The following is a 22,627-nucleotide window of genomic DNA, read 5'->3' as shown; positions in this document are numbered from 1 at the left end:
GTCCTCACCAGTCCCATTCTACTCCTCCAGGTCTTGGATCTCCAAGGGTCTCCCGGGCTTCCAGCCCTGAGGGTCGCCGCCCCCCTTCCCCACAGCCAGGAACCAAGGTAGGCAGTCCATCTGGCCTCCTCAGGTCCACTGTAACCCTTTGACCACCACAGGAAGGACCCCCTGTCCCCACTCTTGGGGAAACATCTGGGAGAGAAGAGTTTTAAGGCCACACCCTAGAGCAGAGACAGCGAGATTTATTAAGAGCGTTGGGACTGAATTTTGTCTCTGCCACTTCTAAGCTGTGTGACTTTGGATCAGTTATGAAATCTCTCTGCCTCCATTTTCTCATCTGCAAAATGGAGCTAATAGCGGTGTCTACCACCTAGGGCTGATGTGAAGAGTCAAAGTAGATGAATGCCCATAAAGCCTGAAAGTAGTGCCTTAGAGCAAGCACTTCATTCATTCATTCATTTATCAATCATTCATTCAATATATACTTATTAAATACCCTCTTCACTGTCTAATAAGGTAGCCAGTAGTCACATGGGGCTATTTAAATTTAAATGAATTTAAATGAAATACAATAAAAAATTCACTCTCGCTAAATTTCAAGGGTTCAGGAGACATAAGTGGCCAGTGACTACCCTGTTGGACAGTGAAAGTATAGAACATTTCCATCATTCAGGAAAGTTCTATCACAGAGAGCTGTTTAGGTGCTCAGGACACATATGTGAACAAGATGAAAAAAGAAATCCTTCTCCCATGAATCTGACATTCTAGTGGGAAGAGGCAGGTAATAAATAATTTACTATAAATTACTTTATATGTTCTAAGTGCTAAATAAATTAAAACAACACGGTGAGCGGATTTGGGATACTTGGAGAAGAGGTGCAATTGTCAATGGCTTGGTCTGGGGAGGCTTCTGGAGAGGTGATGCTTGTGCAGATACCCGGAGGAGGTAAGGGAGCAAGCCTTGGGGACGTCTGGTGGAAGAGCATTAGAGGCAAAGGCAACAGTGTTTGCAAAGGTTCCGAGGCAGAAGACTCTGGCGTGTTGGAGGAGCAGCTAGAAAGCCAGTGTGGCCGTAACCGAGTAACCGAGCAAGAGGGAGAGGGGTGCTGATGAGGACAGAGGGGTAATAGGGGCAGATCGTGCTGGGCCTTGTGGTCCAAGGTGAGGGCTTAGCTTTGACACTGGGTGAGCCCAGAGCCATGGAGTATCTGAGCAGGCACTGAGATGCTGTAAATGGGCACTGGCGCCCTCTGGCGGCCACATGTGGGAACAGACAGTAAACAAGGGCTGAGGCAGGGAACCAGTGCGAAGGTGACTGGGCTATTCCAGCGGGGAGAGAACAGTTGTTTGCACTAGGTTAGAAAAAGTGGAGATGTCGAGACAGAGTCGGATTCTAGATATAGCGGTTTTCAAACCTTGTTCAAAACCCTTGGGACCAGATGTTGTTTAAAATGCAAAGTTCTGCAGATTCTAGTAATTCGGTGCCTATACTGTGTACTGTGCGTTCTGTAACACCGCCTGCCGTGTCTGCAGCAGCACACTTAAGCAAACACATTACTGTTTCTCCAATAAAATGTATGAATATGCATACGAAATGGGATAAAAGCTATAAATAACATCACCATTTAAATGTCAAGTTAAAAAAAATAGCAATGAATTACTTAAATGGAGTCGGGGGATAAAAATAGCTTATAAATATCAGGTGCTTTTAATTTTTTTATTTTTTGGAGAGTTATTTATCTTTTTGAGTTTTTGAATTTTATTTTATTTATTTTTTTATACAGCAGGTTCTTATTAGTTATCCATTTTATACATATTAGTGTATATATGTCAATCCCAATCTCCCAATTCATCACACCACCACCACCACGCACCCACGCCACTTTCCCCCCTTGGTGTCCAGACGTTTGTTCTCTACATCTGTGTCTCAATTTCTTCCCCAGGCGCTTTTTATTTCTGAGGAAAATGTCCTGGGTTCCTGATGCCTGCAACCAGTAGGCAGTTTTTGTTTTTTGATTTTTTTAAGGCGGTGGGTGGTTTATCCTTTCTCTTCACGGAGTGTGAAATTCTATTGTTACAAGCTGTAGGTAGAGATGCCACAATTTCTTTTCTTTTTTTTTTTTTCGCGGTACGCGGGCCTCTCACTGTTGTGGCCTCTCCCGTTGCGGAGCACAGGCTCCGGACGCGCAGGCTCAGCGGCCATGGCTCACAGGCCCAGCCGCTCCGCGGCATGTGGGATCTTCCCAGACCGGGGCACGAACCCGTGTCCCCTGCATCGGCAGGCGGACTCTCAACCACTGCGCCACCAGGGAAGCCCCACAATTTCTTTTTTAAATTAAAAAACTTTTCTATTGAAGTATAATTGATTTACAATGTTGTGTTAGTTTCAGGTGTACAGCAAAGTGATTCTTTTCCATTGTAGGTTATTACAAGATATTGAATATAGTTCCTTGTGCTATATAGTAGGTCCTTGTTGTTTATCTGTTTTATATATAGCAGCGTGTATCTGTTAATTCCCAATTCCTAATTTATCCCTCCCTCCCTTTTCCCCTTTGGTAACCATAATTTTGTTTTCTATGTCCATGAGTCTGTTTCTATTTTGTAAATAAGTTCATTTGTATCATTTTTCAGATTCCACATATAAGTGATATCATATGGTATTTCTCTTACTTCACTTAGTATGATAATCTCTAGGTCCATCCATGTTGCTGCAGATGGCTTTATTTCGTTCTCTTTTTTTAAATTGCACTTTTAAAAAAATAATTAATTAATTAATTAATTAATTTTTGGCTGCTTTGGGTCTTTGCTGCTGCACGCGGGCTTTTCTCTAGTTGCGGCGAGCGGGGGCTACTCTTCGTTGCGGTGCACGGGCTTCTCATTGCGGTGGCTTCTCTTGTTGCAGAGCTCTAGGCGCGCGGGCTTCAGTAGTTGTAGCACCCGGGCTCAATAGTTGTGTCTCGCGAGCTCTAGAGCGCAGGCTTAGTAGTTGTGGCACGTGGGCTTAGTTGCTCCGCAGCATGTGGGATCTTCCCGTAGCAGGGCGCGAACCCGTGTCCCCTGCACTGGCAGGCGGATTCCTGACCGCTGTGCCACCAGGGAAGCCCCTATTTCATTCTTTTTATTGCTGAGTAATATTCCATTGTATACATGTACCACATCTTCTTCATCCATTCATCTGTCGATGGACATTTAGGTTGCTTCCATGTCTTGGCTATTGTGAATAGTGCTGCCATGAACATTGGGAGGGGGATGCCACAAGTTCTTGTTTGCATAATAATAATGCCCAGGAAAATCGTAGACACGTTCCAAACATTTCGAATGTCGGCTTTTTCTAGGCACTGCCAACTGTGTCTTGTGTGTGTGCCTGTGGCTCCAGCACGCCCATGACCAGACCACCTGAGCCTGGCATCCTTCAAGCCTGCCATTGTTAGCTCTCATTGCTGTCGGCGATTATTTATTTTTTTTGGGCTGCACCGTGCAGCTTGTGGATCTTAGTTCCCTGACGAGGGATTGAACCTGGGCCCTCGGAGTCCTAACCACTGGACCGCCAGAGAATTCCCTCGGTGACATTTTTTTTTTTTTTAATTTTTTCTTTTTGCGGTACGCGGGCCTCTCACTGTTGTGGCCTCTCCCGTTGCGGAGCACAGGCTCCGGACGCGCAGGCTCAGTGGCCATGGCTCACGGGCCCAGCCGCTCCACGGCATGTGGGATCTTCCCAGACCGGGGCACGAACCCGTGTCTCCCGCATCGGCAGGCGGACTCTCAACCACTGCGCCACCAGGGAAGCCCCCTCAGTGACATTTTTACAGGAGCACAGAGACATTATGGAGCTCTTTGATCCACCGTATACGTTTTTTTCAGAACTCAGTTTTCATCAGCTGTTATCTTAGGAAACTCATCAATTGTAATTTCTGACCTGCAGATGCTCTGCCACCCAGGTATTAAGATATTTTACATCACATACTTCTTTAGTGTTGCCAGCTGATGCTCATGATCAATGTTCTGGTCTTCATGGAATGTTCTAGCTTGTTTCATGACCAAAGGCCATTCAGGGGCATCCAGTTACTTCCTCATGAACACAGGGTCCGGATCTTCAGATTTTGCCCTCTGCAGAGTTTCTCTACTTGTCATCAGTTCCTGGTGTCACTGTCCCAGTAAAACTTCTGCAACGTGTCTTTCTGTTTATGTCACATCACATCTTGAGGGTCCTATTTAGTGAGATGTCCCTGTAGAGGCTCCACAATCCTGTTCCTGACTTGATTCTACTTTCTGAGCTCTTGGAAGTGACAGATGCTTCTGTTTCTTTTCACTCTCTTTGGGGCGATCTTTGGCTCTTTTTGACACCTTCAGAGAGCAATTAAACTAGAAGTCGTAAGTAACAAAACAAAACACAAAGCAAGAAAATTGCAATTGACGGCAGAAGCCCGATGGGTGTGGCTCAGGCGATGCCTCACATCACGAACACTGGGTGCATATCGGCACCGATTTAGAAAAACAAATGTCAGTTTCAGATTTTTTTTTTTTTTTTTTTGGAAATGACAGATAAGAAATTTGGGGAACTGACTTTGAAGCTTTGAAGGTGGAGCCAACAAGTTTGCCATTCTCATTGGTGCTGGGGTGGTCCTTGGCCTCTTGTGGACTGGGTTTTGTCCGGCCACTGGGGTTCCTGAACTGAATCAGGCCAGATCCCAGGCATCAGGAACCTCAGACACAAACACTATCAGAACAGGCGGAGGCGTGTGCTGAGATGGGGAAAGCACGAGGCATTGGGGGACTTCAGGGGACAGCTCCCAGGCAGCCTGGGCATGTTGGGGATGGTTTCCTGGAGGCAGACAGACCTTAAAGATTGAGTTAGAATTTATCCCTGGCACAGCAGGGAAACAGCTAGTGCAAATGTCCAGACTGAGGTGGGAATTTAGGAAGCCAGGGCTTCTGCTAGCCTACAGAATGCCTTTTTGTGAATGAGAGACAGGCTCCCCCTTCTGCGTGGATGGAACCTGGCATGGTCAATGGAGGGCTTAGCCCTTGGGCAGTAAGCAACCCATACAACCGCACATGGTCACTTGGGAGCACAGAGTTCTGACCTCTGGAATGCCATCTGCCAACTGCAGGTTGTTCAATTCAGGTCCACGAATTCCTCAGACCCTTCTTGACTGCCAGGCTCTACAAGGCGAGGTCCCCAGACCAGTCCCTGTTTTCAAGGACCTACCCTTCTGAGTTTGCCACGTAGTGAATCTCTGCATCACAACCCCTATTTTTCTGTGGCTTCCCCCATCGTGAAACTGGCAAAGGGGTCCGGCAGGAAAAGTATGGCTGCTGGACTTGGCAGGACCACTCCGATGCCCACTAAGCCATCAGCAGCTGACCAATCCAAGCAGAGTGTCAAGAGCAGTTGCTATCTCTCCCCTTCTCCCTCAACTTTGGCCAGTGAGGAAGAAATCCCGACTTCCCTTATTTGCTCATCATACTGGTCTTCTAGGGACCAGCCCCTGTGGAAGGTGTTGGGGGCGCCCTGCCATGAATTAGTCCTGATGCTGGAGTCTGATGGGGGAGAGGCATGAATGCAATCCTCATACACATCCGACAGGGCTGAGCCATTTCATAGGGGGACTCAGAGCATTGGGAAGCCTTTTAAATGTTAGGTAAGGTGAGTCTGGATGAATGAAAAAAGTTTGGCCATGCGGGAAGCAGTACTCCAAACAGGGAATAGGCTATGTACGCAAAGGCATGGAGGGGATAAAGAAGCTGCAGCTCTGTATCGGAAACAAAGCTGAATTTATTACTTGCTTAAGCAAGACAGACCTCTTGTAAGATACAGTCGCTCTGAGCAAAGCGGAGAGCTGATGTCATATGGCGTAGAGCTCGGAAACCGGTGGACTTTCGTATCTTCGACCTTAAGATGCGGAAGCTTTGTGTCTGTTGTTGATTGGCTGATTTTCAGAAACGCGGCGCCATCGTTGATTGGCTGACTTTCAGGAGCGTGGTTCCGGGGATGCCAGTTACGATTCCTTGTTCGAATTGGTGGTGGTGGTTCCCCCCCGCACCTTGGCAGTGCCACGAGGCATGCGGGATCTTAGCTCCCCGACCGGGGATGAAACCTGTGCCCCTGCAGTGGAAGCACGGAGTATTAACCGATGGACAGCCAGGGACGTCCCCTCGAATAGGTTTAAAAGCATTTTTGGTGCTTCCTTATTATCCGTGGAAACCAAGTAATCAATCTGTCCTTTCTTAGGAGCAGAGGAACTTTATTCTTAGTGGTGTGTATAAAGGACATGGATTGTTGGAGCTGCACCGAATAACGCTTAATCTTGAGAATGGCTCCTCCCTCAGCCGTACCGCGGCCAGCATCCCGGGGTGGTGTAAGGTTCTAGGTATTTCAGAGCTGATCAAGGAAAAAGATATGACCACTAGGTGGCAGTAGCACACAGAGCTTTAGTTGGTCCACACTGACAGATTTGCCTGTGGGAAAAGTCCCTGACAGCATTAGATCCTCCAGAGGTTACTGCTTCGGGGCCACTGCCCAGGAGGAGGAGCGGGGGGGCGGGACAAGGGAACTCCCAGAAGAGAAGGAGATTAGAGAAGGGACTTAAGGGTCTAGGTGATGTGCTTAGCCGCACAGAGGGGAGTCTCTGGGTCAGAGAGCTCCTAAGGGCAGCAGCCTGTTGGGGGCTTCTTTTGTTTGTTTGTTTTGGTCCCGCCGCGAGGCATGCGGGATCTTAGCTCCCCGACCAGGGATGAAACCCGTGCCCCCTGCAGTGGAAGCGCGGAGCCCTTAAAACCACTGAACCTCCAGGGAATTCCCCTGTTGGGGGCTTTTATAGCTACAGGTTGATCTTACCTATGGCTAGCAGATGCTGGGTACAACTTCACGGAGTATTCAAAACAGGCAGGCTCTAAGTGGCTAAAAATATCTGTCTACTTGAGCTATCTTTGAAACAAGGGATGTGTAAAAGTTTCAGTTTGGCCCTAGCAGGCTTTCGGGTCAGTGGTCTGGCCTGCCAGGAAGAAATAAATGACATAGGGTCAATTTACAGGGACTATGATGTATCTAACAGGTGGGCATGTGACTCAGGATCGACCAAATCAGAGTCACGTAGAGTAAACTGCAGTGATTGGTCCTACAATAGCAACAGATCTAAGCTGTCTGCCTAGAATGTTCTAGTTGGAGACTGCAGTGGAGAGTTCTCTCCCCACCCCCATCCTCTTTGTTTTTTGCTTAAACAATAAATTTACTGTCTTACAGTTCTGTAGGCTAGAAGTCTGAAATCAAGGTGTTGTCGGGCCATGCCCTTTTTTAAAAAAAATTTAATTAATTACTTAATTTGGCCGCGCTGCACGGCACGTGGGATCTTAGTTCTCTGACCAGGGATCCAACCCGCGCCCCCTGCAGTGGAAGCCTGGAGCCTTAACCATTGGACCGCCAGGGAAGTCCTGGGCCAGGCTCCTTCTGAAGGAGCTAGGGAGAGATCCGTTCCTTGGCTTGTGGCATCATAACTTCAGTTGTCCCGTGGCGTTCTCCCTAGGTGCATGTCTGTGTCCAAATGACCCCCTTTCTGGAAGGATAACACGTTTGAAGCTCTATTGGCCACTTTCCTGCCTGTAGAATCCCAGATGTCTGACGGCCTTCCTTCGTTTTGTCCCATCTCTGTCCCCTTCAGTTTGACTTGGCATCTTTTCTGCTGAGTTGGTTTACTGGATCCACACACCATCACGTGCCTAATGTCTCAGCAAATGGTTTTACGGACACACCCTTGGTGTTCCCATCAGAACAAGCTTCCTTGCAATACACATAGGCTGCGAATGTTCCAAATGTTCAAGTTCAAGTTCCCCTTTGATTTATCTCCATCCTGTTGCATTTTAAGTTCTTAAGGCTATAAGTAAGTGATCATGATCAAGGTGTCATCAGAACCATATTTCTGGTAGCTTCTGGTAAAGCTCCTTGGCTCGTGGCAGCATAACTGCCATTGTCACATGACAGTCTCCCTGTGTGTCTCTTCCCTCTGGTTTTGAGGGCGCGAGAGAGCTTGTAAAGTCCTCCCTCAGACAAACCCAAAGTGGTCCTCCTGACGATCGAGTTACACGATAAATCTCATTCTTCCTTTTAATGTTTTCAAAGCTGATTCAGAGGTTTTTTTGTTTTGTTTTTTTTTTTAATCACAAGCAACCTGGAGTCCTGACTATCACTGCAAAGAGACTTGATCTGTCCAGGGAAGTGTGGGTGTTTGTCAGTCTGGGGCTTCGGGTTTGAACAGGGCAGCTGATGGAGTTGAGGCTGGAGAGGTGGGTAGGGACCAGGCCACAAGGGGCCTCCAATGCCTTTGTCCTGAAAGCGCTTGGGGGCCATGGAAGGACTTGAGCAGCAGAGGGACAGCCTGTGCTCCGGGTGTAGAAGTAGCCCTCGAGAGCGGGGGTGAACTTATTGGGAAGGGCAAGGCAGGGGGCTGAGAGGTTCAGGGAAGAGAGAAAACGGAGGCCAAGGTTGGAGTATCGCGGTGTTTCTCATCTCCCCAGGTCCCTCTGGCCCGGCCCCGGATGAGTGCTCAGGAGCAACTGGAGAGAATGCGCAGACACCAGGAGTACGGTCGGCCTCTCCCTCGCCCAGCCTCCCCCCGGCTCCTCACTCTGGGGAGGACACTGTCCCCAGCCGGACGCCAGCCTGACGCAGAACAAAAAGTGAGGGAAACGGGTGGGGCGGTGAAGCAGCAGTGGGTTCTTAGTTCCTAGTTGGAGCCTCAGTTTTCCTCTCTGTAAAATGGGGATGTTTCCTTCCTCCGTACCCAGAACAGGTTTCCAGATTTTACCCCGCTGTACCTGTGTTGAAATCAGCATCCTGCCTCCCTTATCGGTGGAAGACAGGGTGGGCCAGAGACAACATCTCCACCTCACCAGCGTTCTCCCTTCTCAGGGAGGGGGTGGGGGTCACGGGTCTGGATTGGAAGCCCAATTTTCCTTTTCAGTTACTATGTGTTGTCAAAGGCAAAAAGAAAAGAAGAAAAATTGATCAAGTAAGGAAATAGATTTTATTCATGTTATGGTGCTGGGGAGAGGACTCCAGCTCCAACGATCAGAGTGGTCCGGGCAGGACGGCATTTTTTGTTTGTTTGTTTGGTTTGCTGTTGGTGGTTTTTTTTTTTTTTTTTTTTTTGGCCACGCCATTGCGCAGTGGCTTGTGGGATTTTAGTTTCCCCACCAGGGATTGAACCCAGGCCCTCTGCAGTGAGAGTGTGGAGTCTTAACCACTGGACCGCCAGGGAGTTCCCCATGGATGGTTTCATCTTAGACTTTTCTAGGAAGGAATTAGACAAGTGGGTTGATTTTACAGTTGGGATTGTTTTTGTAAACAGGGAGCATCTCAAGTCAGCTGAACACCAAACATTTATCTCTATGTCTAGCTAGTTTGGGGGGGACAAAGAGTCCAGCTAATCATTTACGACAAAAGGAATGTGAATTTGGAGGGTCTGTTTCTGGCCTTGTCACAGGTAAACGGGGTGGGGCGGGGGGTCAACTGTGAATCTTGTCGACGAAAATTCTATTAAAAACAAGTTAACAAGAAACAAAGGGAATTTTATTTGAGCGAAACAGGATTATAACCTGGGAGACAGACTCTCAGACAGCTCTGAGAACTGTTCCATGTGTTAGAAGTCAAAAGGCACACTCACATCCATTTTCCAGACAAAGGATCGTACATCAAAATGACGTACTGATGGGCTTCCCTGGTGGCGCAGTGGTTGGGAATCCGCCTGCCAATGCAGGGGACACGGGTTTGAGCCCTGGTCTGGGAGGATCCCACATGCCGCGGAGCAACTAGGCCCGTGCGCCACAGCTACTGAGCCTGCGCTCTAGAGCCCGCGTGCCACAGCTACTGAGCCCGCGTGCCATGGCTACTGAAGCCCATGCACCTAGAACCCATGCTCCGCAGCAGGAGAGGCCATAGCAGTGAGAGGCCCGCGCACTGTAACAGGAGTGACCCCTGCTCACCCCAACTGGAGAAAAGCCCAGGGCAGCAGCGAAGACCCAATGCAGCCAAAAAAAAAAAAAAAAAAAAAAGATAAAATAAATGTAAAAAATAATAATAACTTTAAAAAATGACATACTGATATTTTTACATAAAAAGTTCACCAAGGATACATAGTCTAGGGAAGAACATACAAAGCCAGAAGCAAATCACCGTGATCTACAGAGTTGGAAAAGAATACTGTTCTTTTAAGAAGTTACATTGGTAGTGTCGGAAGAAAGGGGGGAAAAATGATCTTTACGATAGAGCAGGCACTGCCATCTCTGAGGAGCTCTGGTTAATGTGTAATACAGATGCACCCTGCACATTAGGGAGAGAGGGAGGACACTCAAGCACACAGAGAGAATTTTATGTTTGATTTTTCTTGTCCTGCCTTAAAATAGCAATTTTACTTCATTAGTCTTATCTAAGTCATATGGAGAAGAGGGGTTCTTTGCAGTAAGCCTTTTACCAGAATGCAAAGGGGCTGGTGGGGCGGGGGGGCGGTGATTTTCCGAGCTCTTCTTGTTTTCCAGGAGCTCAAGTAAAGTTAAAAATTGGCAGTGTCTTTGGGGCAGTTTTATCCCCTTTCTGAACCCCTTCACCCTCAAAATGAGAACATGAGGACTTCCAGATGAGGAATTCTAATGCCCCAATTCCTTTGCAGCCTGTCTTGGGACACTCAGGAGCCCAGAAATGGCTTAGAAGCTCGGGGTCCTGGAGCAGGTAAGGAATTGGAGATCGGGGCAAGGAGCAGGGAAATTAGCAAAGGGAAGGAGAGTAGCATTGCTATTAATGTCTCCTGAGTACTCGTGAGTACTAAAGTACAGATCGCAGAATCTTTTAGAGACGCTTGAGTTCCTGAGGAATCAGAAAGCCCTAGTTCGCAGTGAGAACTGCAGTTCCTTGGTCTATATCAAACTCCGCCCCTCCGTCAGGAAATCTGAGAAAATTTCCGGCAACCGAACTACAAATCCCACAATGCACGCGGGCTTTTTAAAAGAGGGTCGCGCCCAGTTTAAAATCCTTTAGAGACACGTGCTAGGGACTACAACTCCCAGAAGGACACGCGGGGCACTGTGGTCCTTACTGTACTGGCTAATTATACAAGTTCCCCAAATCTCTTTCTTTCTAGTCCAAGGAACACCACCCCTTATTTGCCGACATCCGAAGGGCACCGGGAGCGAGTTCTCAGCCTCTCTCAAGCCCTGGCCACTGAGGCGTCGCAGTGGCACAGAATGATGACAGGTGAGAATGGGCTGGGGACTTTGGGCTACTGGGTTTTAGGGAAGAGGGAGTCGGAGGCCTGGAATCGTAGGTGCTGATGGGTAGGGGTCTGAGGAATCCTTTATCTTTATGAGGAGAGAGCTGGACAGGGCTTGGGAGTTCTAGATCCCAGGAAGGAGGGGCCCAGTGTCCAGGAATTCTGGGTCTGGGAGAGGAGGGAGCTGTGAGGTCGGACTCCTAGGTCTGAGAGGAAAGGCCTGGGGGAGTCTGGACTTCTGGGTCCCAGAGTTTGCCATTCTCATACCCCATTCGTCCTCTCCAGGTGGAAATTTGGAGTCTCGAGGAGACCCTCTTCCCCCAGCCCCGCCGCCTCCGTCAGAGCCCCCGCCCCAGGTGTCCTCCCCACCAAGATCTCCTCCAGCTGCCAATTCCCGCTCCTTGGGGTTCTCCCGCAGAGGTAGTGGGCGCGGCGCAGGCCCCGCCTCCTGGGAACCGACGTGGGATTCCGGGATCGCCCCTCCCGCCCTAACCCAAGACGAGGGGGCGTGGCCTCTTCGAGTCACTCTGCTGCAGTCTAGCTTCTGACCCGCCTAAACGTAGCAACCAATCAGAGAGTGAGGGCGTGGCCTGGAGGTACCCCCCTGGAGATCTGGAGCCTCTCCAGGAACCTGGGGGCGTGATCTGGTCCCCTCAGGTAGCCTAGAAGGGGAGGGGTTTCTATGGCCAAAGTTTGATTTTCCCAACACTTGTCCAGATTTGGATTAAAACTTTGAACTTTTAGTCAAGAACTTTCTGTCTGAGGTTGTTACGCTGGTGTCTCTGAGGGGTAGAGCCGGAGTAGTGGGCTTCTGGGCCCCGAGGGAGGAGGGGACAAGGACCTCGGACTTGTAGGTCTGAGGAAGGAGGAAGCTCGGGGTCCAGGTTACTGGTTCTGAGGGAGGAGGGGGCTGGGGACCAGGATTCCTGGATCTGAAAGAAGAGAAGACTAGGGACCTGGAGTTTTGGGTCCGAGAGCAGAGGGGGCGAGACGGCAGGAATCCTGAGTTTGAGGGAGGAGGGGTTTGGGGATCCGGACCTCTGGTTCTGAGGGAGGACGGGGCTGGGACCAACCTTCCAGGCTTCTGGCTTTCCTGGCAACGCCCCCCAGGGCCGGGCTTCCAGGATCCAGCCCCTATTTACCGTTCGACCCCACGACCTCACCGGATTTTGAGGTGGATAGAATCCTGGAGTGAGTGACAGAGGGAGAGACAGTCTCACGCGGAATGGCAACGGGAACGCGCTATGCTGGGAAGGTGGTCGTCGTGACCGGGGGCGGGCGCGGCATCGGAGCCGGGATCGTTCGAGCCTTCGGTGAGTGGGGTCTGGCTGGCTCTGAATGTTGGGAGTCTGGGAGAGGAGGGACCCTCGGGGGCTAATTAATGGGTGTGGAAAGAAGTATCTTCTGTACTGGAATCTAGATTCTTATCTTATAAAATCCCATTTGCAAAGTTAATGAAAAGATAGGCAGTGGTAGCCTGGGGCCTGAGATTTTGGCGGATTTCCAAACGCCATTGACTCGCTTTCGGCGGGTCTCAGTAATGGCTACAAAACGGGTGGTTTGGGGGAACATGCCTCTTGCAGATTTAGGGTTTACTCTGGAACCCGGGGATGGAGGCTCAGGAGCTCCAGCAAGCACCTGGAGCAGCCAAGGAGAATATGTGTCAAAACTTCTGCCCTTTGTCCTAGGGGATTATCATGAGACTTTGGGGTCACGAAGGGAGCATAGCGGGAGACGGCCCCACTTCAGGTGGCCACTAGAGGGCACCAGAGGGCTTCGCAAAGGCCTGTGCTGGGTTAACCAGTTCTCTTCCCATCCTCAGTGGAAAGCGGTGCCCAAGTGGTTATCTGTGACAAAGATGGTGAGTGAGGGTCCCTCAGTCCTCACCCCCACCCCTCCAAGAGGAGTCCGGGTCCCCAGACCCTTCCTCCCTCTGACCCAAGAGTCCAGACCCCCAGCCCTTCTCTTCCTGCAGAGTCCGGGGGTCGGGCGCTGGAGCGGGAGCTTCCTGGCACCGTCTTTCTGCTCTGTGATGTGACTCAGGAGGAAGATGTGAGGGTGAGCGTATTTTCTGTCCCTACCCCCGGTATCTCCACTTGTTTCTTCACCCCGCCCCAGGCTTTTGCACATGCTGTTCCCTCTGCCTTCCCCCCTTCTCCTGGCTAAATTGTACCCGTCCCAGAGGTTTCAGCTCAGTATCATTTCCAGGCTTTCCCTAACTCTGCCGACCAGGTCCTGTGTCTCCTGGGAAGATTCTCCTTTATCTCCCACTCCCTCAAGGCTCTTGTCACACCTGTCATGTGGATTGGGACAAATAAATTCCTCACAGTGAGTCTCTTTCTGTAAGAGTTTTTCTCTTTCCTCAGGGTTTCTGGTCTTTCTCTTTAGCCAGCATCTCTGACATCTGCCCCCGCACCCCAGTCCCAGGTCTCTGGAATAGTGACCGCAGTGTGAATGTCACCAGCCCTCTGGTGTCTGGCCCCTCAGCTGTGACTCCTGTCCCCACCTCGCTTGTGGACCCTCGGCTCCAAAAGGCCTGGTGCCATCACTGCTCACTCACGAGATATCTTTCTCCTCAGACCCTCATTTCTGAGACCATCCACCGTTTCGGCCGCCTGGATTGTGTAGTCAACAGCGCTGGCTACCGTGAGTCATGAGTCCTGAGGGCTGTTCTCCACTGGTGTCAACCCACCTCCTGGCTTCCCACCCCAATGCTGGCTCTGTTCCATCCCTGCTGTGTGCCCCCAGGCCTGTGCCCTTAGCCCTTTTATGCATCCGTTTCTACATCTCTAAAATGAAAATCACCATCCTTGTCATCATTATAGGGTCGTGGTGAGTATGGAATAGTGTAACTGCTCAGCCTCATAATTGCCGGAACTGTCTTGGGCACATAGCTGCCATCTTGTAGCCTCAGTTTCTTATCTATGAAGTGAGGCTGATGGCCCTTTTTCCATGACTGAGGTGATGTACTCTCTACACATGGTCTATAGGGCTTGGTGTGGAGGCTTTGAAGGGAAATTGCCATCAGCTTCCTGCTTACCCTTCGTAAGAATGCCTCACATTGGTAAACCAAGGCTCAGAGAGGTGAATTGATTGGACTGGGGTCACACAGCAAGGCCATGGTAGAAAGAAGCCTCTCTTATTGGCTGGGCAACTTTGAGCAATTGACTTACCCTCTCTGGGCTGCACTTCCCTTCTCTGTTGTAAGAATTTAGAGACGGCAGATACTAGTGCATCCTTTCTCTCTGTGCCCTTGATCCTTTCAACAGATATTTATTGAGCATCTACTATGCCCCACATTCTGTCCTAGGGACTGGGGATTTAGCAGTGAACAAAACTGACCAAGCATTCCTGTCCTCATGGGATTCACATTGTAGAGGAAGGAAATAGACAAGAAAAGACAGATACAGTTAATCCTCATTATTTGCGGATTCCGTATTTGCGAACTCACCTCCTTGCAGGGTGGGTTGTAACCCCAGAATCAGTACTCACTGCGCTTTCACGGACATGGGCAGAGAGGCAAAAATTTGAGTTGCCCGTAGCACATGTTCCCAGCTAAGGTCAAACATGGTGATGCTCTGCCCTCTGGGTTTAGCTTTCAAACAGAGAGATGCCCAGAGGTGGAGATGGGAGAGGGCAGTGTCTGTAAGGAGCTCCCGCTGGGGCCAGCTGGATGGGTTTGAATCCCAGCTCTGGCATCTGTGAGTGGGGCAGCCTCAGGCAAGTCACTTAACACTTCCTTATTTGCAAAATAAATAAAATAGAGTCTGCCAGTATGGGTTGTTTTTTAGGATTTAAGATTATAATATTTATGTTAGATAGCCATATAACTATATACATATACATATGTACATATATACATACACATATATGTCCTGTCTTAGTCTGTTCATGCTGCTATAACAGAAATACCATGGACTGGGTGGCTTAAATGACAAACATTTATTTCTCACAGTTCTGGAGGCTGCAAAGTCCAAGATCAAGTCAGAAGCAGATTTGGTGTTGGGTGAGGGCCTGCTTGTTGGGGCCTTACATGGTGGAAGGAATGAAGGATCTCATGGGGGTCTCTTTTATAAGGGCACTAATCCCATTCAAGAGGGAGCCATCCTCATGACTTAACTCCCACAGAACCCCACCTCCAAATACCATCACATTGGAGGTTAGGATTTTAACATAAGGAATTTGGGGGGCGGGACACAAACTTTCAGTTAATAGCATGTATATGTTATAATGTAATATTATATACATGTATTTCCCCTAGGAGCAATGGGTTAATAGTCACTAATTCAGTGTTCCCTGTGAGTTTGTGGACTATAGCTGCCTCGAATAAGGATAATTGATTGTATATATTAGCATGTCTGGTACTAATAAAGACTATGAAGAAAAATAAATCTGATTGAGGGCTTAGAGAATGGCAGGGGCTGTTTTGTACAGAGGGTCTGGGGTGGATTCTCTGAAGATGTTTGAACCGTTCTCTGAAGGAAGCAAGGCCATAAGCCCTGGGTCTCCAGGAGGAATAATCCAATATTTCATTAACTTTCCATTATCTTGTTTCCCATCTCTCTGTCCCTTCATCCACTTTGACTCTTAAAGCCTTTGGAAGGTTCAGGGTCCATTTTTCCCAGTTTCTATTTTTTTTTTTCCTGTTCTTACTCCTATCTTTCCTGCTTCTTTTCTTCTGAATGTTGATTTGTCTGTCCCTCTTCCATCCACCCAGTTCTTTCTATTTTTTTTTTTAGTATTTATTTATTTGGCTGTGCCGGGTCTTAGTTTCGACACGTGGGATCTTTTAGTTGTGGCTTACAGGATCTAGTTCCCTGACCAGGGATCAAAGCCAGGCCCCCTGCATTGGGAGTGCAGAGTCTTAACCACTGGACCACCAGGCAAGTCCCCTCTTTCTATTTATTTAACAAATACATTTATAGTACTAAGTGTCAGGCAAAAATATTGACTTGTGAAATTTATAAGCCTAAGAACAAAGTGTTATCCTCATTCTGCAGATGAGGAAACAGGCACAGGGGGCAAAGTGACTTGCCTAAAGTCACACAGCCAAGAAGTGTCAGAGCTAAGATTTGAACCCAGGCCTTCTGGCCCTGAGACTGTTTTTTTGTTTGTTTCTTCTTTTGATGCTCCTTTTAATTTTTTAAATATTTGTTTACTTATTTGGTTGCACCAGGTCTTAGTTGCGGCTCCAGGGCTCCTTTAGTTGCGGCTTGCCAGCTCCTTAGTTGCGGAATGCAAACTCTTAGTTGCGGCATGCAAACTCTTAGTTGCGGCATGCATGTGGGATCTAGTTCCCTGACCGGGGATCAAACGTCGGCCCCCTGCATTGGGAGCGCAGAGTCTTATCCACTGCGCCACCAGGGAAGTCCCTGCTCCTTTTAATTTTTTTTAATTGAAGTATAGTTAATTTATAGTCTTATGTTAGCTTCAGGTGTACACCATAGAGATTCAGTATTTTTGCAGACTATATTCCATTATAGGTTATTTCAAGATAATGGCTATAATTCCCTGTGCTATACCATATATCCTTGTTGCTTATCTACTTTATATATAGTAGTTTGTATCTGTAGTAGTTTGTATACTCCTGATTTGTCCCTCTCTCCTTCCTTCTCCCCTTTGGTAACCACAAGTTTGTTTTCTATATCTGAGTCTGTTTCCATTTTGCATATATATTTACTTGTATTATTTGTTAGGTTTCACGTATAAGTGATATCATACAGTTTTTGTCTTTCTCTGACTTATTTCACTAAGCATAATATTCTCTAGGTTCATCCATGTTGCTGCAAATGGCGATATTTCATTCTTTTTTTTTTTTTTTTTTTTGCGGTACGCGGGCCTCTCACTGTCGTGGCCTCTCCTGCTGCGGAGCACAGGCTCCGGACGCGCAGGCTCAGCGGCCATGGCTCACGGTCCCAGCCGCTCCGCGGCATGTGGTATCCTACCGGACCAGGGCACGAACCCTGGTCTCTCAACCACTGCGCATCGGCAGGCGGACTCTCAACCACTGCGCCACCAGGGAAGCCCCCATTCTTTCTTTTAAGGCTAATATTCCAAGTGTACATACAAACCACATCTTCTTAATCCAATTTTGAGACTACTTTTTTAGTAACCACTATGCAGCCTCCTTTCCTTTTCAGGACCCTTGACCCTCTAGTCTGCCACTCCTCCCCCCTGCACCCCGCAGTGCCTATTTCCCTTCCCTGCTCTCCTGTCTTCATGGTTCCCTCATCCTCTGCTCTCTCTCTCTTCCACCCCCACCCTTAGATCCACCTCCTCAGTGGCCCGAGGAGACCTCTGCCCAGGGCTTCCGGCAGCTGCTGGAGCTGAACCTGCTGGGGACGTACACCCTGACCAAGGTGAGCAGCCGCCTGACGGTGAGATTGTCAGACCCACTTTGTCTCAGAGCCAAATGTTTTCTGTGCCTTGCTTTGATCTTATTCCAGAAGGACTCCATTTTTGTAGAAAAGAAATGCATGCAGATCCCTACAGCTGGCCAAAGCTACCTGTGTTGCTACATAGCCCAGTCTTCTTAGGAACCTTCCAGAACCTTCCAAAGTGGTGTGGTGGTAGTGGTGGGGGATGTTAAGGATCTGGAGAAAGGAGTTAGGACAAGGAATCAGTAATAGACAGTCACAGGTTTGCTACCCAGTGAATAGCTATCAGGAGCAAAGAGTATCTCCTTCTACCTCTACACCTTTCCTCTGAATCTTCCCCAAATTGCCTCCTACTTACTACCTTAGTTCAAATACCATCTCTTCAGAAAGGCCTTTCCTGACTACTCGCTCATATGGCAGCTACTTGTACATATTCGTTCTCTGTGATAACCACTTATTTTCATCAAAGTACTTTTTATTTATTTATTTAATTTACCATCATAATACTTTTTTTTTTTTTTTGCTGTGCTGTGAGACTTGTAGGATCTTTGTTCCCCAACCAGGGATCGAACCCGTGCTTCCTGCAGTGGAAACGCAGAGTCCTAACCACTAGACCACCGGGGAATTCCCCATTATAATACTTTTTAAAAATTATTTATTTATTTTTGGCTGCGTTGGGTCTTCATTGCCGCGCGCCGGCTTTCTCCAGTTGTGGCGAGCGGGGGCTACCCTTTGTTGCAGTATGTGGGCTTCTCATTGCGGTGGCTTCTCTTTGTTGCGGAGCACGGGCCCTGGAGCGTGCGGGCTCAGTAGTTGTGGTGCACGGGCTTAGTTGCTCCGCGGCATGTGGGATCTTCCCGGACCAGGGATCAAACCTGTGTACCCTGCATTGGCAGGCAGATTCTTGATCACTGCGCCACAAGGGAGGCCCCTATTCTGTCATTCTTGTTTCTTGTTGACTCCTCACTTTTTCTTTTCTTTACCTTTTCTGGAGTATTTGAAAGCAAATCTCAGATATCATTATTTCACCCATAAATAAAATAATTCAGTATGATCTTTACTAGATAAGGGTTTTTTGTTTGTTTGTTTTTTAAGTGTGTATCTATGTGCTCTTTTAGACAGGGTGGGTGGTCAGAAGGCTTCTCTAAGAGGTGACATTTGAGTCAAGACCCCAAGGAGGTATGTGGGCAATTGTGGTCCAGCAGAGGAGCAGCCAGTGCAAAGGCCCTGGGGTGGGAGTGCTTGGCGTGTAGGAGGGACAGCGAGGAAGGCAGCGTGACTGAAGCAGACGAAGCAGGGAGAGGCTGGAAGTTAAGGGCAGATCGTGCTGGGTCTCGTAAACCTTGGAGAGGACTTGGGTTTGACACTGTGTGAGCTGGGAGCCATAGAGTGCTCGGAGCAGAGGAACTCGAACTGTCGTAAGTGGGATCTGGTGCCGTCTGGTGCCCAGCCCAGGCAGTTGGATAATCTGTCTCTCAACCAATCAACCCTGGCTCCTGTCCCCAGTTTCTGTTCACCTTCTAAGATTGGCCCCTCCTGGGAATTCCCTGGGGGTCCAGTGGTTAGGACTGCACGCTTTCACTGCGGAGGGCATGGGTTCAATCCCTGGTCTGGGAAGTAAGATCCCGCAAGTCAGTGGTATGCGGCCAAAATAATAATAACAAAAGATTGGCACCTCCGTACAATAAGGCATGCACACACCACAGCCCGTAAAGGGTATGTGCGTGTGTGTATTTTTTTTCCCTTCCTTGGCCGTGCCGACGTCATGTGAGATCTTAGCTGCCCCACCACGGACCGAACCTGAGCCCCTCGCGTTGGAAGCAGGGATCCTTAACCACTGGACCACCAGGGGCTTCCCGTGTGTGTGTGTGTGTGGTTTTTTTTTCTTTCTCTCCTTCCCTCATTAATTGCCTAATTGCCAGCATTTTTTAAAAGAGAGAAATTTCTCCCAAACACCTGGATTTCTGGTTTCTCTTGAAAAGTTGGCCAACTGCATCCATGGCAAGGGCTCCCCACTGTACCCCAATCCCCAGCTCTCCCTCCTTGGCCTCCTGACCCTGTTACCTGTGAGTGGCTGGTGCAGAAGCCTCACAGGAGGGTCTAGATCTGGGGTCCACCTGCCTGGGTTCTCTGTTACTTCCTACTTGTAACATCAGGCAAGGTTCTCAGTCTCTCTGCACCTAGGTTTTCTCATCTGTAGAAGGAGGCTAATAGTGGTAGTAATTCACAGCGTTGTCCTGAGAATTGAATGAGATTAAATTAAATACCCACAAAGTCCTCAGAACATACCTGGCACAGAGGTTACTGTCTGCAAGGTATTATTGTTTATCGTGAACCTTGCCCCATTCTGTTTCTTGTGGCCGATCCACCTCACTCGGTTTGCAGTCTCTGAGATACATATTGGGCAAATGAATCCTGGGAGAAGTAGAAGGGAAAAGGTGAAGTTTGAGCTCAACCTTGAATGGGAGGGAAGGAAGTAGAGAAGTAGGACACAGGGTGTTTCACTTGCCAAAAGAGTGTGCAAAGGCCCTGGGGCAGAAACAACCTGGGTGTATTTTAGGAACAGGAGAACCTCCATCTCCTTCTCCCTTTAGCAATTATAAGCATTTTGTTAAGCTTGTTCTATCCATTGCCTCCTGCCATCCCCTACCCAGATATCATATAATTTCATTAGTAAGAACTTCATAAATACTACCAATGGATTAGAACGTTTATTTATTTTTATTTTTTTTGCTGTACGTGGGCCTCTCACTGTTGTGGCCTCTCCCGTTGCGGAGCACATGCGCCGGACGCGCAGGCTCAGCGGCCATGGCTCACAGGCCCAGCGGCTCTGCGGCATGTGGGATCTTCCCGGACCGGGGCACGAACCGGCGTCCCCTGCATCAGCAGGCGGACTCTCAACCACTGCGCCACCAGGGAAGCCCTATTTATTTTTATTTTGACATAATTTAAGACTTATTTAAGACTTATTGCCCGGATAATACAGAGGAGTCCTGTATACGCAGACTCCCGTTGTTAACATTTTACCACATTTGCTTTATTCTTCTATCTCTCTATTTGAGAGTAAGTTGCAAGCATGACGTCTATTTACCCTTCAGTGCTTTGGAGGGTATTTCCTAAAAACTAGAACATTCTCTTACACAGTCATAGTAACATTAACATTGATATCATGATCTTAGCTAATCTAGAGACTTTCTTATTCAGATTATTAGAATTCTTATCAGGGTACCGTGGCCACACCTGTGTTAGTCGGGGTTCCCCCAGAAGCAGAGTCCAGGTGGGGATTGAAAGGCAGGATGGATGGAAGGCGATCCCAGGAATTGCTTCCTTCAGCCTGGGGAGTAGTTGCTAGGCAGTTGATGAAGGGCGTCACCAAGCAAGTTACCACCAGGTGGGGCACCATCCCCTGGGGGCACTCTGGGATTCAGCGAGAAACATGCACCTCAGAGTTGTCCCCCTATCTAAGAGGCAAGGGAGAGCCAAATACTGTTTTAACTTAGAAATACATTTGGGGGGTCTTCCCTGGTGGTCCAGTGGTTAGGACTCCGTGCGTTCACTGCCAAGGGCCTGGGTTCAATCCCTGGTCTGGGAATTAAGATCCTGCAAGCAGTGTGGGGTGACCAAAAAAAAAAAAAAACATTTAACTTCATGTTAATAATTAAAATTAAGACTTTTTTACATGACCAAATTACTATTAGATCTCCTAAGAAAATTAACAGTCATTTCTTAATACCATTTAATACCCAAGCTGTATTTAAGTTCACCCAGTTGTTCGCAAATGTCTTAGTATAGTTGGTTTGTTCACACCAAGCTCCAAAGTCTGCCGATTGCATTTGGTTTTTCAGAGGGCAGAGACTTTTGTCTGCTTCTTCCTGCCTCTATCCCAGTGCCTGTTGTAAAGCAATTTGTCAACATGTGTAAGTTGCTGCCATTATCACCATTGTCATCATTATAACCATCACCACCATCATCATCATCACCATCATTCCCATCACCACCACCATCATCATTAACATCATCATAACCATCTTCACCATTATTGCCATCACCACCCTCATCATCATTATAATCATCACCACCATGACTCCCATCACCCTCACTGTCATCATTATTAAACCATCATTACCATCTTCACCATCATTACCGTCATCATCATTGTGACCATCACTACCATCACCATTATCATCATCATTATTTACCACCATCATCATGACCATCTTCACCATCATTGCCATCACCATCATCACCATCATTCCCATCACCACTATGACTGCCATCATCATCATCGTCATCATTTACCACCATCATTACCATCTTCACCATCATCGCCATCGTCACCATCATCATCATTATAACCATCACTGCCATCATCGTCATCGTTATTAAATCATCATATTACCATCTTCACCATCATTGCCATCATCCCCCCATCATTATCATCATTACCTTCATCACCATCATCATCATCACCACCACCAATGTCCCTTGAAAGCTCTTTAAATGTTGATTCTGGGACCCCAGGCCTCCTGAATCAGAATCTCTGGGTCTTTGGCCTCCCTGGTGGATTCTGACACAAGCCAAAGTGAGCCATTCCCTAGGCTAGAGAAAACAACAGAGGAATTAGGGATAGTTATAAAGTTAAGGAAATGAGATCTTGTCAGTAAGGATCGCAGAAGATGTTTGAGCACAGGAGTGTCTATTGTAGACTCTCAGAGCTGGATTGGTTCTTAGAGACCTATCCAGTCGTTCATCTATTTCGTCATCAAAGACTGACCAAGCATTCGTAGGTGCTGGGGATACACCACGTGGTCTTTGCCCTTGTGGAGTTTATAGTCATGGGGCAGCCAAGTGTTACTAAATAAGCAAGAGACGAGTGTATATGGGTGAGTGTGTTCTGGTGCTGGTTTGTTCTGGCCGTCAGCGCAGGCTTTTTGCAGGAAGTGAAACATGAGTGACACTAACTAGGGGAGAGGTGGGGCAAAGGGAGGG

At 48.2% G+C, this 22,627-nt stretch overlaps 2 protein-coding genes across 13 annotated transcripts in view; both read left to right on the top strand.

Moving 5' to 3' along the window:
- The window catches only part of PLEKHA4 (pleckstrin homology domain containing A4), a 32,170-nt gene extending 20,166 nt beyond the window's left edge, over positions 1-12,004 (top strand). For all 12 annotated transcript variants that reach the window (XM_027080132.1, XM_027080129.1, XM_027080128.1 and 9 more), the window contains 5 exons: positions 31-107; positions 8,515-8,676; positions 10,665-10,723; positions 11,133-11,245; positions 11,547-12,004. In XM_027080132.1, the coding sequence (XP_026935933.1) occupies positions 31-107; positions 8,515-8,676; positions 10,665-10,723; positions 11,133-11,245; positions 11,547-11,809 (674 nt within the window). In that variant the 3' untranslated portion in view covers positions 11,810-12,004. The remainder of the gene's footprint in view (positions 1-30; positions 108-8,514; positions 8,677-10,664; positions 10,724-11,132; positions 11,246-11,546) is intronic.
- A 120-nt stretch (positions 12,005-12,124) lies between these two features.
- Positions 12,125-21,816, top strand: HSD17B14 (hydroxysteroid 17-beta dehydrogenase 14). Its single transcript, XM_027080137.1, has 6 exons — positions 12,125-12,574; positions 13,084-13,122; positions 13,237-13,319; positions 13,841-13,907; positions 17,529-17,620; positions 21,484-21,816. Exons 1-6 carry the CDS (start codon positions 12,487-12,489, stop codon positions 21,535-21,537), a joined length of 423 nt encoding a protein of 140 aa, XP_026935938.1. The 5' UTR covers positions 12,125-12,486; the 3' UTR covers positions 21,538-21,816.
- The last annotated feature ends 811 nt before the right edge of the window (positions 21,817-22,627 follow it).

Source organism: Aethalodelphis obliquidens, unplaced genomic scaffold (assembly GCF_003676395.1).
Source record: "Aethalodelphis obliquidens isolate GAN/ISIS:26980383/991018 unplaced genomic scaffold, ASM367639v1 scaffold43, whole genome shotgun sequence".
NCBI lineage: Eukaryota > Metazoa > Chordata > Mammalia > Artiodactyla > Delphinidae > Aethalodelphis > Aethalodelphis obliquidens.
The sequence above is the reverse complement of the archived record's forward strand: the minus strand, read 5'-3'. Positions and strand labels throughout refer to the sequence as shown.